This window comes from Anastrepha ludens, chromosome 6 (assembly GCF_028408465.1).
Source record: "Anastrepha ludens isolate Willacy chromosome 6, idAnaLude1.1, whole genome shotgun sequence".
Classification (NCBI taxonomy): domain Eukaryota; kingdom Metazoa; phylum Arthropoda; class Insecta; order Diptera; family Tephritidae; genus Anastrepha; species Anastrepha ludens.
Window position 1 is genome coordinate 126,947,873 of NC_071502.1, and position 15,572 is coordinate 126,963,444.

General features: G+C 37.0%; 1 protein-coding gene across 10 annotated transcripts in view; it reads right to left on the bottom strand.

The window, feature by feature from the left end:
* Positions 1–5,418: 5,418 nt before the first annotated feature.
* Positions 5,419–15,572, bottom strand: part of LOC128867815 (mucin-12) — a 126,320-nt gene continuing 116,166 nt past the window's right edge. For 7 of the 10 annotated variants that reach the window (XM_054109345.1, XM_054109346.1, XM_054109341.1 and 4 more), the window contains 6 exons: positions 15,396–15,462; positions 13,320–13,568; positions 11,369–12,080; positions 9,911–11,288; positions 9,438–9,847; positions 5,419–7,960 (listed from right to left, as the gene is read on the bottom strand). In XM_054109345.1, the coding sequence (XP_053965320.1) occupies positions 6,175–7,960; positions 9,438–9,847; positions 9,911–11,288; positions 11,369–12,080; positions 13,320–13,568; positions 15,396–15,462 (4,602 nt within the window). In that variant the 3' untranslated portion in view covers positions 5,419–6,174. The remainder of the gene's footprint in view (positions 7,961–9,437; positions 9,848–9,910; positions 11,289–11,368; positions 12,081–13,319; positions 13,569–15,395; positions 15,463–15,572) is intronic. The other 3 variants (XM_054109350.1, XM_054109349.1, XM_054109348.1) reach the window with 2 other exon arrangements.

Here is a 15,572-nt window from a genome sequence, read left to right on the forward strand (position 1 = left end):
AAGTTCTTAGAAAGTTGGAGGAGAAGAAACTCGTTGAACACTAGCAAAATTGTATCGGTCAGCGACAAGCGAATTTCAGGATTTTCTGAAAAGCTTTTGCTCAGCAGAGAGACTTAAGACTTTTAACTCTTTACTTTACAGTCCATTGTAGCCTGATATATGACTTAAATAAAATTTGCATCTGTCGATTCTGTGAAATGTACACTGAAAATTAAGAACATATTCTTTGTGAATGTCCTGCACTAGGCAGAGAAAGTCTACACCACCTTGGTGGTATTGCAGCGAATTCAAATAAATTGTGGAACAATAACGGCCTTAAAATATAGGAAACCTCAGGAGGCTTTGCACAATAGATCTCTTTGTCCGTAGTGCGCAGTAGTCTAATAATAATATTTATGACTTGCAAATTCTAAACGGGAAGTTCTTCCAATTCTGCAATGAAAGCCCATAAAGCATAAAGGTAAGAACTGTATTTGAGGCAAGCATACGGTTATTTAAAAAAAAGTGAAATTATTTATTTCGTATGCGTATTTGTAGGTTACTGATTCTTGTAAAAACCATTTGCGACTCGGATGCAACATGAAGTCGTTGGGTCCACTAAGAAGAAATACTCACCGTACCCCTTATTGATTATTACGAACGAGAGAGGTTGAGGAGGCTTAGCGAAGATACCAAGACGCTCAGCAAAGAGTACAGCATGGAGCTCCATATTTGCAAAGGTGAGCATGATGTATGTACGTAAAATAAATTACATTGGTTGTTGTAATTGATTATTGTAAGTTTTATTCCAAAATTGTTATTTTGTGCTCTTACTACTGTTACTGTAGTTATTAGTACGACCAGTTCACACATTATTATTATGTATGTATGTATGCTTTAATGGGATTTGGTGTATCCATTCATCAAAACAAATGTGTCTCTCTGTATGGATATGTTAATATTTAAATGTATTTTCAAATGCAGGAGAATAAGTGTTCATTTTTTATGAATAATCAGTTTAGCCTCACCGAAAAATTTCGATTTTGGCACTATGCACTTATTGTTACATTCGCATATATTTAAATAAGTTGTAATATGCATGTTCACAATGTGCCAGTTGATCTAGCGATGAGATACAAATTTTAACAGTTGCGTTGTAATAGTTAAATTGTGCCTTTAACCGGGGTTAATCATATAATATATTGCACCTCATCTACATACTACATCCATCTTCTTGTAGAACAATTGCTATTACTTGAATTAGATATTTGAATATAAATACGTACATTTGTTTGTACGAGTATAGTGGCTAGCAAAACTGTTAGTTTTTTATTATTACATACTATTTTCCACGTATCTCCAACTAATATTCATTTCCAAATTTCACATTTCTGCTTCCAATAATTCATGTGTACGTGTTGTAGATAAATAATTATTTATAAGTATATGTATATGTAATTTGGTATGTTGCTTCCAGCGCCCTCTCTCGTATACATACATATACACATACACATACATATTCCCGCTTAAAGTTAAATACCTGGAATTAGATGTGTTTCATCGCTTGCTATTCGTACATTAAACGAAATAAGTAAGAAATAGTTATTCACACTTTACTACAATGCAATTGCATTACATATTATAAATTTATGAGTCAAAGTGAAGACCCTAACATAAGATCCGAACGTAACAATGATTATCAGTCACATTTATGTACATTAACGGGCTTTCAATGCTTTTGTTGGGTCTTGTCAGTCAAGGTAGTCTCGTGATTGGAGCGAGCACTAAAACATATTTTATATTTGTACACACATACATATGTATGTAATATACATATGTATATAGCTACTTGAAACGTAGAGTGCGTTTATAATTCATCGAACAAATACATGTACATACATATATTATATATACTTCAGGTAGATTTATTTATAAATACTTAAAATTTGGATTTAATTTGTGTAAAAGCAATCGAACGAATGGAATGCAGTTTCCTTTTAAAATATAATAAATATAAGATAATCATATTGTACAAAGCAGATGCGTCTAATTGAAGTGGTATGTGTGGTTGGTGTAATAATTTTTCGAAACTATTCAATGTACTGACATGAGTATATTTACGAATATGACTTCCAGTATTAGGAAAATCGATCTTTATTTTATCCATATATGCACATGTAGTGAGCGTTGTCACGACCCTATCTAGAAATCTCTCCTATATGTACATTAGTTTCGAAATATTATTAAACATAGTTCCATTTCACTTATAGTGGAAGTAGAATAGTGGCAAATTATGTAGTACATCTTGATAGGATATTGATTTAGTTACATACATACATACATATGCAGATGTATATTTAAATATTTAATTTATACTCGTAAATATGCTACACCCAAAAGTTTAGACTCCCATTTTTGTGTTATCCGTTTATGTTAATTCAAAGAAACATATACCGGTTTGTGGCTAATTATCTTCTCCAATGTATTTACGTTATATTAAGTTCGATACTTCGGGGCAGAGTATTGCATAGTTGGCATGACATCTCTCATAAGAAGTCAGATTTGCATACTAATGCGAAAAATTCAAATTGGAAAAGGAGGCATACGTAATATCTCCCATACAAATAAGAATTTTTTCTTACTGTTTATCTCTGAAATCGCATATGCTAAGTTACCGGAGTAGGAGTTAAATAATACGCCATATTATTATATCGAGGTGAATATTTAGAAAGGGAGCGGTATACCTTTCTAACAAAGTAATATGACCATAACTTCATACAATCCGTATGCGCCCAGTGAGATTTACTCTTGAGCTTGGCTTCAGTGACATCCAGATTTGAGTTGAATGAAAAATAATAGTTCGCTATAATAACAAGTTTAACTGAACGGATAAGTGCTTTAATAATTTAACGAAATATGTCAGAAAAAACTATTTTGGTGCAATATATGTGTTATGTGTCATTGAAATCGAGTGAAAATAACTAACTCTTTATTGGACAAATTTTCGACCACTGGCAACACTAATAATAACTAGTAATAACATTGTTAGACAAGGTTTTTGCCACCTGCTATGCTAATTAAGACTTATAGATATATACTACATATCCTCATTCTAAAACAGAATTTTTCCGGCCACCGAAGATTTGTTGTAACAGTTACTTATGATTTTATTGTATTTTCCGCTAATATTTCTGCCGTTAAAACAGTACCAAATTGTGAGTTTAGTAGGCAACACCTAATCGTTGTTAGTTTCTCAACATGCAAAGGAAGTGTATTAATCATCTTAACAGTTTTTGCTATGTATAGTTAACTGTGGCAGCCGCCGTAGCCGAATGGGTTGGTGCGTGATTACCATTCGGAATTCACAGAGAGCACGTTGGTTCGAGTCTCCGTGAAACACCAAAACTAAGAAAAACATTTTTCTAATAGCGGTCGCCTCTCGCAAGGCAATGGCAAACCTGCGAGTGTATTTCTGCCATGAAAAAGCTCCTTATAAAAATCTGCCGTTCGGAGTCGGCTTGAAACTGTAGGTCCCTCCATTTGTGGAACAACCTCAAGACGCACACCAAAAATAGAAGGAGGAGCTCGGCCAAACACCCAAAAAGGGTGTACGCGCCAATTATATATATATATAATGGTTAACTGTGGATCGCAACGGTTCAGGTTTTATGTACTTGAGAGAAAATTTTCCTAAAATAAGTGACGGCTAACTAAAGGAAGGAGTTTTCGAAGTTCTTCAGATCAGGGAATTGTTCAACGAAAACATAATTGAGTTCGTTAGAGAAATCTTCTTGGAAACGTTTAAAAAATGTCACGCAACATTTTTTGGGGAACCACAAAACAAGCAACTGCAAGTATCTGATCAGTAGATCAAGCATTGGGTTGCAATATGTCACTTAAAATTTACTTTTTATACTTCCACCTCGATTTTGTTCCCCAAGAAGCTAGGAGACATGGAGAATTGTACCATTAGGATATTTCCACCATGCAAAAACGATATTTGTTGGGCGCTTATCTGCGAAAAATCATATTAAAAATAAAAAAACATATTTTCAAGACATAGTTGAAGCTAAGATTTTTCTTATAAAATATAAAATGCCTGTCACAAAAAAAAAATATGTTTGCCAAATTCCATCTTAGACAACCTAAAAAAAGTAAAGAATACCAAAAAAGTGTATGTGACAAATTAAAATTTTGTCGTTTAGTGTACTTAGAGAATGACCGAAATTCGACCAGGATCGGCCACAAAAGTTCAGTTCCGTTTCGGCTCGGCTTCGGAGAAAGGGCGCACACTTTCGCACTTCGCTTTGCTATTTTGGTTTTTTATTATTAAAAATAATGATTTTTTTAAGTCATTGCATATTTGTTTATCAGGCCATTGGTGTTCAATGTTTGGTTCAGTTTCAGCTAAAGTTCGGGTCGGTTCGGCCTTAAAAATTGATGTTCGGCTAATTTCTCTAAAAATAATAATGATGATAATGATAATATTCTTGTGTGCATCTTGAGGTTGTTTTACAAATGGTAAGCACTGAAACTGTGTATCATAAAGGAACGGAGTATGGCATTTATCTTACTTCTTTTTCATAGCAGAAATGTAACCGGAAGTTTGCAATTTCTTGCTGACGAGCGAACGCCACCATAATTCAATTGTTCACCATGGTTGTATATAAGACAAAGAGGTTGTAAACTTGCACAGAGAGACATAGTTTCGGGAGTTGATAATATTTATAGCAGTTTATATTGTTTTCATTTCTTCGGATGTGGAAGAAGTAGTTAACCAACTGTAAATAATTTTACTTTTTACAAACATTTTTTTTACTTATAGTATATTCTTGTATGAAAACTAACGACTTATCTCCACCGATCTACCTCTTCAGGGTGCTGTATTTAAGTTTTTGGGTATAAAAGATAGGTTTGAGAGCATAGGAATAACAAATTTAGAATCTCTTACAAAAAATTATTTTGTTTTAGTTTTGGATATTTTAGATGACTTAGTTATATAAGTACTTATATATATTATATATTGAATTTAAGAGCCTTCCACTTCTCTCAGGAAACTATGCACATATTTGTGTAGATATGTACTAACATAACATCTCTACAGTGCAGTGGTGCATTTGAAAACGACATGATTATTTTACGTTTCCAATTTTTTGCATAAATTCGCGTCCTATACATACAGTTGGAATACGTTTCTGCTCGAATTTTATTTTTATATCGGCTTCCTTCTATATTTGTTTCGTTGGAAGTTAAGAGTTCGGTGCGTTTAGATGATTTATGCAATTAGAGTCTATTATGTATTAAGTTTTTTCCGTTTTCGTTTTCCTGGTAGTGACTAAGTTAAATAGTGGGTGTGAGTAGAGCTGGTTTGTACAGCATGCGCTGAGCTATGCATTTAACTAAGGTTGCTAAATATTGAGTGAAAAGAAATATATAATATTAGTTTTGTTATTTAAACTGAAGTTTAATATTTCATTTAAGTGTAAATATCAGCCTTAAGAATATGTGGAAATTTTCACAGCGATTTCTTGTATAACATGAATCATTGTTTGTGCATCATCTGTTCAGTGCACGGATGTTTGTGTGTGCGTATAATTATGGCTTGGTTCTTAGCTTTCCATATGCATTTCAATATTTAATAACATTATTTTATTTATAAGATTCATTTAACACATAGTCTTATATTATTAATTGTGGCATTAGAATTTACTATCTTTATTCGCAAAACTCGTATGCAAATTTTACATAAGCATTTATGAAAACTTCATTTTACTTGTCAAGATAATTTTCACTTATTGTACTTGTGCATTTTGTTACTTCGTAATTAATTATGTATACATATAAATTTTTTGTTAAAATTGCTAAGTTCAATTATCTTTTCCAACATATTTTCAGTAATGTCTTAATGAAATAATACTTAAAGTTCTTATCTGTGAATACTGAAATTGCGAACAGTAATCATTTAAAGCAAATAGTTCCGAAATAGTTCCGAATTTAAAAAGTTGCCTGACTATTTCGAGATAAATTGCAATAAAACAATAACAGTGTCTAGGCATACAGTATTTATAAAACTCCATACATATATAGAGAGTTTTAGCACTGGGAAGTACTCTACCTTTCCTCCACAGGCTCTAGGCATGTGTATGTATATGTATGTGTTTATATATATGTATATTTATATTTAAATAAATTCCTTCAGTGTAATCGGTGGTGTGTGGGTTTAGAAGCTGCGCCTACGATGCGTACGCGACCCAGCGCACCAACATTGGCCGAAACTGCATTCACTCCGGTGGCGCCGCTTCCACTTCCGCTGCTGCCACCTCCAGCTCCGTGCATTTGAATGTGCGTGCGCATCTGCAGCTGATATTGTTGCTGTTGTTGATGGTGGTGCTGAGATAAAGGCATGTGATGCAGCTGCTGTTGTGGGGCGTGTTTGATGTCGTTGCAGTCACAGAATTGTGGAGGCGGTGCTAGTACAATATTTTCTGTGCCTATGGGTACCACAACATTCGCGTGGACACTGCTGCTTGGCGTAACGGTGCTCGAGACCGCACTGTTGTTGCTGACGCTACCGCTGCTGGTCACGCAAAGTTCATTGTCGCTGTCCGCTTCGATGGGGGGTGGCAGTTGCATTAGCGACACGGCTACGCTGCGGGTGGCGCGCTGCATAGCAATGGCTGCTGCCTGTTTTCGAGTCAAAGAATTGTGGCGCTGGAAACCTTTGGCTGGTGGCGATGGACTTAAATCACCATCATCATCAGAACGCTGTTCATGCTCCGATTCATAGACTGCAGACGTCATTTCGTGCTGCGAATTTTTGTGCAGTTGCTGTTGCTGTTTGGTGACTATGGCCGCTGTGTTTGCACTTGTAACACCAGCGGCAGCTGTTTTCGCCTTCAGTATTTGCTGCAAATGTTGCTGATGCACCAATTGTTGTTGATGTAGTTGTTGCTGTTGTAAAAAGATTTGTTGCTGAGTGGCGAGCAGTTTCTGATTTGGATGCAAATGCTGTTGTGGTATATTTATGGGAAGAATTGTCGATCCTTGCAGCTGCTTGGGGTGATTCGAATGAGGCTGTTGTTGTGCCGTTGTATGGTGCAGGGGCGCATGTGGCATGCGACCAGTTGCGCTTGGATGAGCTTTGCTGCTACTCATTTGTGGACTTTGGGTAATTAAGGTTTTAACTTTTGTTGCAGACATTTGTTGCTGCTGCTGTTGTATTACAGGTGCGTGCTGCTGCTGCACCATTTGCTTTACGGTCACTGTTGTAGCCGTTGCTTTGGCCTCGAACGCAGCGGCTGTACTGGCGACTGTGGATGTTGGAGTTTTCGTCGCGGCAGCAAATACTGCTGCCGAAGCATCTTGCTGAGCTTCACTTGGTGCTGTTGATATATATGATGTAGGTGGTGTAGCTGGTTGCGGATTCACTTCCGTCATATTGTATGGTGCTGATACAAAATTGGATGGTGCTGTATTATTCGTTTTGCTGGGATGAGAAACAGAACCTGAAGGGGCGGCATAATAAGCATTGTCCTCCTCAACTAAATTCGACTGCGTTGTAGTTTTTTGCTCCATTTTGGTTGCCAGAGTTTCTTGATTAGAAGTTGGTTTATATTCGCTAACGATTGCAATACTTGGCTTTTTCTTAATTGTATCTGTAGATTTTGAAGTGATTCCCGCGACAGCGGCTGAAACACCGGCAGCTTCTTGATCACTACTTACACCTGAGGAGCTGTTGTCGCACTCCTCCTCATTAGCTGGATAAGCGTTGCTACTTTTATTTTTTTTCTGATCTTCAGAGGCGCTATCAACAGATTTGCTTTGTCTCGTGGGTCCGGTGTCGGCCGCAGGACTTTGACGACTTTCGCTTTTAAGGAAACCATTAGGTGAAGACTTTGACTGTTTTAAATTGTTGCGTACACGTTGGATTTCATCAACGGATAATGAGTGAGTGATAGATGCAGAACCTGAGCTGCTCCCACTAAAATAAGATAAGATCACATCATTTTAAACTAAAGCTACATAAATAAAATACATATTTTTATTTTTATTTAACACCTATTATAAATGTGGAAGTTTCTACTTCTACATATGTGACATAGACCACTTTTTAGGCTGGTTTTCTGGGTTTACTCAAATCTGTGTATGTGCTTATGCATCCTAGTGCAAAGGCTTATAGATTTGTATTAGTCCTGTAAGACTCGTTTTTTAACTAGTTTGATACACATCCTTTGTTGGGTGTTTGTTAGAGCTAATCCCACAAAATGCAGGGTCTCTCAGTTATATACCGCCTCCGGATGGCAGATGGTCTTTTATGAGGAGCTCTTTCATGGCGGAATTAAAAAATAAAATAAATAATTGGCGCGTACACTTCTGTTAGGTTTTTGGCCGAGCTCCTCCTCCTATTTGTGGTGTGCGTCTTGATGTTGTTCCACAAATGGAGGGACCTACAGTTTCAAGCCGACTCCGAACGGCAGATATTTTTATGAGGAGCTTTTTCATGTGCAGAAATACACTCGGAGGTTTGCCATTGCCTGCCGAGGGGCGACCGCTATTAGAAAATGTTTTTATTAATTTTGCTTTCACCGAGATTCGAACCAACGTGCTCTCTGTGAATTCCGAATGGTAATCACGCACCAACCCATTCGGCTACGGCGACCCATGGCGGAAATGCCTTTGCCTGTCAGGGGCCGACAGCTATAAAAAAACGTTTCTACTACCATTTGATGTTTTATGCCCACGGTGGGTTTAGAATCCGGACCCAACCGAATGGTAGTCACGCATAAACTATTCAGCTACGGCGGGTGGCAATACAATTTAAACAACTTTAGCACTTATTGGCAAGTTTTGACAATGTATTTATTTATTTCCAAGTTTTAAACTTTGTGCAAAGTATGCAGTTTTATAGCCCATTGAATTTTGGTATAAAAAATGCTAATTTGGAATTGAATTGATTTTTAAAATTTGTTTTGCTTTCTCTATATAACATTGATATATATGTTTAAAAATGTATAAGTTTTGATGAAATTTGTGACATTTTGTTTTTTTAATTTGTCCAAAGTTTTTAATTTCACAATCTTGGAACTGCATATACATATTTTCACAAAAGAAAAATATTAAAATTAAATAAGAAACAAATAAAGGGCCTCAATTTGCCAATAAAGTTTCATGCTATATTACAATTATTTAGGTAATTAAATATATTATATATCAGGTATTAGAATAGAAGAACTTCTTGTAAAATTATGGTGTAATCGTATAGGTATAAGCGTTTTTGGATAATTAGTTGGACGTAATCCTTTCGAGATTTTCTGACCTATGCAAATATTGGCGGGACTTTTCTATAATTAGGAGTTCTTAAAAACCATATATGTATTTAGAGTTTTCAAAATACAGTTGCATTTTTTGTACAAAGGTGCCTTGAAATGTGCCTTAACATCAATTCTGAAAATGCTCACCTTGCTTGACTATTTCCGCTCGTCTCGGGTACCTCGATGAGTCCAATCTTCTCGTTTAATTTAGTGTTCCGAGCGACCAAAATGGAGTTCTCATCCTCACCATCAGACTCACTGAAGCTGTAATCTGGCTCTGGTATCGGAGGTGCGGGTCCCGTTGCTATATTATTATTGTTTGAATTTATTTTCTCATCGTTTCCGTTTTGTTGGCCGGCATCATCTGGCGTTTGTTGTGGTTGTTGTTGTTGCTGCTGCTGCTGCTTTGCTTGGCTAATGCTTGGTTGAGCATATTGACTATTGGACATCTGCTTTTGAGCTTGCGTAGAATGAGTTGTTGGCGGCGTATTTGAGTCGAGTTTCTGCGGCAGCTGCTGTTGTTGCTGATTTTGTTGGCTATTTTGGCTTTGGCGGTTCTATAAAAGGCATAATATTAATAATTAAGCTTTTGAAATTGCTTACTTTGTATCTTAACTAACCTCTTGTGCTTGTCGTAGTTTCCATGCCATCACATTGCGCAGCTCTTGTGGAGATGCATAAATTTTGGCATTAGCAGAGGGGTTGAAACTCGATTGAACTCCATCGATTGCGGCTGCGGTGACGGCATCATTTTCAGCTCGCTTCTTTAGTTTTTGCTGTAGCGATAGCGTTGATTCATACTCCGATGTACTGCGAGTTTCCACTTTAACTACTTGACCGATGGGAGGCGGTGGTGGGGGGTGTGTCGGTGGCGGCATATTTAGACGTTGCATGGAAGCATGTAGAGTAGCGACATCATCTTGAGAGTGGTGCCCTTTGCTTGCTGCAGCCCAAATCGGTGACGTCGAGCCACTGAAATGTGCGTTCAAGTCTGGAGTTGAGTGAAAACGCTTCAGGTCACGAGCCCCTGTGCCGCCCACGATTGGTATGGAACACGGCTTGCCGCGTAATGTACCGTTTTTAATTTTTGTTTTGCGCTTCATTTCTGCAACACTTCCGTAGACTAGCGGGGCCTTCATAGGGGAATTAGTTCCGGCAGGCGGCGTGGCTGCACCACTATCTGTTCCAGACTGGAAGCGAGAGGTGGTCATCATAGTTGAGTACCGATTCGAACCATCAATTGTTTCGCCTTGTTGGCGTTGAAAGAGCTCCTCCAGTTCGGCGGCGGTTATGCGGCTAGATGTTGGCCTTGCTTTGATGCTAGCTGTGCGTAATTGTACCGGAGTTCCGGGATGAGTAGGTGTGGGTGTTACTATAGACTCCACGGATGAAGATTTAGTATGCGGAACATCGTCATCATCTTTTTCTCCACCATTCTCCAGACCAGCAACCATGGACTTTGCCCGCGCTCGTCCAACACTTAACGTTGTTTTTGGATCTCGGCGTGGTGGCATTGGTGCAGGCATTCGGCCGCTACCACCACCCACACTACCAGCTACAGCGATCCCAGGTCCCACAGACATCTTACGTGGTAAAGTTGCGCATTGGCGATGTGATGCCTGTGGCGTACTTGGTCCGCTAGGCAACTGATGATTGCTGGGCAAAAATTGGGCTGAAACTTGCATTTGATTAGGGTAATGAGGCGAAATAACAGTCATTGATACAAGTGCCCCTGCAGAACGTATCATTTCGACAACCTTTTCATGTGAAGCTGCTCGAACATCTTCGCTCCCGATGGAAAGAAGAAAGTCCCCTGGACGTAAACCTGCCATATCAGCAACACCCCCAGGATCTACGTCGTCTAAGTATTGTAATGCCGGAAAGCGGTCTGTTGGCTTTAATTGCATGAGCGGTGATGAAGCTTTTGCACCACGCAGTATGAAACCAAAACCCCGCTTAGCGCGATGCAGTACAACCGTGCGTGGTTCATTAAAACCTCTGGAAATAGAAAGGTGAATTATCAAATAATATGTTGAATTATTTCTAAGCCTTCAATCAGTTTACATATTTGTACTTACGTTTTCTTCATGCGTGGGGCCGTGGCGCTGTTGTATTGACTAAATGATTGTGAGTTATTGTGGGTTCCACCACCTCCGCCTCCGACACCACTAATATTACCCATTATCATACCTGCACTTTTAATACTTGCTGTATCAGCGTTCCTACCATTCATCGCGGAGCCAGAGCCATTGCTATTTAGCGACATTGAAGGTGAGTGATGGGCATGAGCAGGCGCGATGCTGGAGCGTGGCAGTGTGCCAACTCCGTTATTTGAAGTACTCGCAGTTGTATTGCTACCAGTGATACTAAGATGAGGTGATACCTCTTGATTCAATGCGCTATTTATAGAGCCACCTATTGACGCGTGCTGTGAATAAGGTGACCGACAGCTGGTATTGTTACTGCCACTGATAACAGGCATAACAGCCATGGATACATTTGTAATGTTTTTCTGCCGTAAGCTCACCTCCTGTACACAGTCGGCTGGAAAGAAGCCAGATTGATTCGATCCTCGTATATATCCTTCTAGAAGACCACAATCCGTGGATCCCACCACTTCAATCACATCGCCTGGCTGCAGTGTAATGTGGCCTACGGTACTATCAGAATACGGTTCCATGCATACTACCGTGGTGCTGGGATGGCCGATCGAGCACGCAGCAGAATCCGAATTAGTGCCGACACCGGACGAGTCACTAATTATGTCGCTGGTGTCACCAAGGGATTTGTCTGTTATGTGAAAAACATGGTTAATAAATAAAAAAGCTGCTTTATCTACATAAGTGCCAATGTATCATACTATGTAAGTATGTATGTAAAAATTACCATGTGTCGAATGATAAATGTTTCGGAAATATCTGGCGTTTATAAACATACTTTTTGTATGTAGCTATAAAATCCTGGTTTTTAATAGTGCATTTAAATATCACCGTCGTGGTTATTTTTATATAAGTGCAAATTTATAGACAATTTAAGAGATGCAATCGCATAATTTTAAACCATGCAGGAAGCCTAGTGAATAATGAAATCTTATGGAGATGTGTATGTATGAGGAAAAATTTCGTACATATTTCAAAGTTTTTTGAGAATTATTTTAGAGTCGATATTAGTTATACTATATGTGTTTTTGAATAGTAATAATGTTTGAACTATTCAGAATACAAAACCTGTTACATATACAGACGTACACATACATAGACTATAAATTAATTCAAATAATTTATTTATAAAAATCAATAGCATTCAAGAAAATTTTCGGGAAACATTTCAAATATTCTAAATAAGAATAGTTTGGAACAACTTAAATAATAGAACTAATAAAAAATGTAGGATACTCGCACTTATATGTTATATGAAAATTATTGCTTAAACGAATGGAATCATTGGTTCATTTATAATAATGATATTTTGATAGTGTGAAAAATTTTATTGGCAATGTTGGATTTATATACATATCTGTACTTTCGTAGTCTTAGTTGTAAAAACAAAGAAACAAAAGTCGGCCATTGTGGCACAATTTAGCAATTTGGCAAATCCCTTGCTTGTGAAATGGTGCCCTCGCGATGGATTTACACGACAATTTGAAACTACTGCTTGGTTCACAGAGCTATTCTCGACAGCTTTAAGTACCGCCTAATCCACAAATTGTAACAATATTAAGACTGTGTCGCACACAGGCTTCGGTTTACCTCGAATATGTAGAGCACCTCTTTATTTTGTATCACAAATGGAGGACCCTGAAGATTTTTGAAAAAAATTTATTGCCTGCCGAAAACGACCGCTATTAGAAAAAAACGTTCTATCACTTTCGGCTGGCGGCCACTTATGTTATGTGTATGAAAATAGTTATTAGTTAGTAAAAAAGTATAAGATGAGTGAGTTAAGTACATATCACAAATATAAGTATATTTAACAGGATTAAGATGCTAATTTGTAATTTATGAAATGTCGAAGAATCGTGTGTAATACCTGTTACAATGCTGATGTCATCCTCGTGTGAACGATGTCCTGACGATCCTTCCGAAAGGCTTGAACTAGCCGAGCTGTATGGGATATGCTCGGATGGACATGGTGATGGTGGCCCGTGATGGCCACATGTGCCGTTGCGTGACAAGGTGCCTATTAGGCTGCCCGCGCAACTACTTGCACAACTGCCACTTGGCCAACCCACGGCTGAACGACGTTTTGGATTATAACGTGGTGGTCCACGAAAGGGAACTAAAGAATGCGGTTGGAATTATTGAGTACTTATTATGATTTATTCTTGTATGAGTATGTAGCTACATTTTAGGACTTTTATCTTATTTCTTTTCACACTGTATTTTGCTTTGAAAAAATATTTGCACGAGTGCAAGGGATTTCGCACACAGACGGTCGATTGCAAAAAGCTCGAATAACTTTAAAAAGGATGAGTACAGCTGAATAGCTCAATGTCGGTTTTAAACTGGCTAAAAATACACTTTTCGTTAAAGAAATCTTTCAGTTAGTTTTATAGCACTGAGTCACACATTTTTATGGGGCTTGAGATTTTGATGAGTTTGGATTTACTATTATATATTTTTTGTTTGTTTTTACTTACTGTTTCCGCAATTCCGGATTCAATATAATATGAATTAATATATCTGACTTAAAAAGCTTACAAAAGTACATATGTATGTATATAATACTTTATAATACTGAAACTCTATTATGCTTTCTATGACATCATGTTTAGTTTGAATGCATAAAATACTACATCAGTTTGGTCATATGCATATTCATCTTTCGGAAATACAGAAGATATATGATATTTATATACCTGTATTTATGGGTGTATGATTGTGGAAAAATTTTTGTGAATATGATTCTGTGAATATGTTTAGTTCGTAACGATATAAACAAAGAACACATACACTGTGGGGCAAACGAATAAAAAAGCATGCAAGGAGTAAGCCTAAACAATTGACTTTAAAAAAAAATTTTAATAAAGCAATCGTAAAAGTATCTGTAATTTATTACTTGCGTACGCATATGCCTGTATGTATTTAACAGTTTGACAAGTGAGCAATAAAGATTGTGAGATTGTCAAGCAACAGAAATGTTCACGAACAATTACATATATCTACATATGTATGCACTTATTTAACGGTGATTGGGCGTTAAATGGAATATTCAAAATCAAAATTTTAGCAATGGAATAAATCAGATATGGTATGAAGTGTAGAAAACCCAATAATAATTTGAATACAAATATAAGTAGTGTGCGTTCAAACTTCTTTATCACAGTACTAAGAAACATATCGCTCATTATAATGTTAATTTATATTTATAATGCTGTGTAAGAAAAGCTGCATAATAAATTTCGAACCCATTTTTATCGGATATATAACTTGTTGAGTCATGACGTTCTTCCAGCAAACGAGCGATATGTCTTATCATATACGCATAATAGCAACAAGTATGTATGTATGAATGTATGTAATACTTCTTGAGATTTGTTTCAAGAAGAAAGAGAAACAATAGCGGCCGTTACTTTAAAAGACTTGTGTATGGATGATGTTCGCGAAAAGACGTTTTGAAATCATGTAATAAATATTTCAAAACAAATTTCAGTGTGAAAGAAGTTGAAAAACAAAATGGTTCAATTTTATGACGGATAAAATAATTAGATGATGATGGATAAATTACAACTTTAACTCTATTATTGCAGGAATGTACAAGCACTATGTAGTAGTTTACTGTATTGGTGCATAATATTATAATCTACTTTTGAACTGATTACACGCTTCAAAATATACGAAGGAGTATGACTGAATGTATTCGTACGCATGTGAGCTAATTTGTCTCTAAACATGCTTTTACTTTGATCCTTTGATTGAATTTAGTAAATCGCAGTATATAAGTCTTTACGTACGTATTTAGATAGGTATGTTTGACTGAGAGTACAATTTTTATCAGTCAAAGCCCCACACTTTGATTGTAGAGTAGTGCCATGTACTTCCATGTACCTACATACATATGTGTGCATACCTAATGGTAAATTTTACTTTTCCACTTTCTACTCACCAACATCATCAGGCCTATAAGTCTGTATTATTTCAGCAAGTTCCATATTTCCGGCTATTACGGCCACCTTATTAAGAGAAGAATTGTGTGATTGTTGTTTTTATAAATGTATATATACACATGTACATATACACTATATATATTTATGCAAATATATCTGCTATCATTCACAAAGCT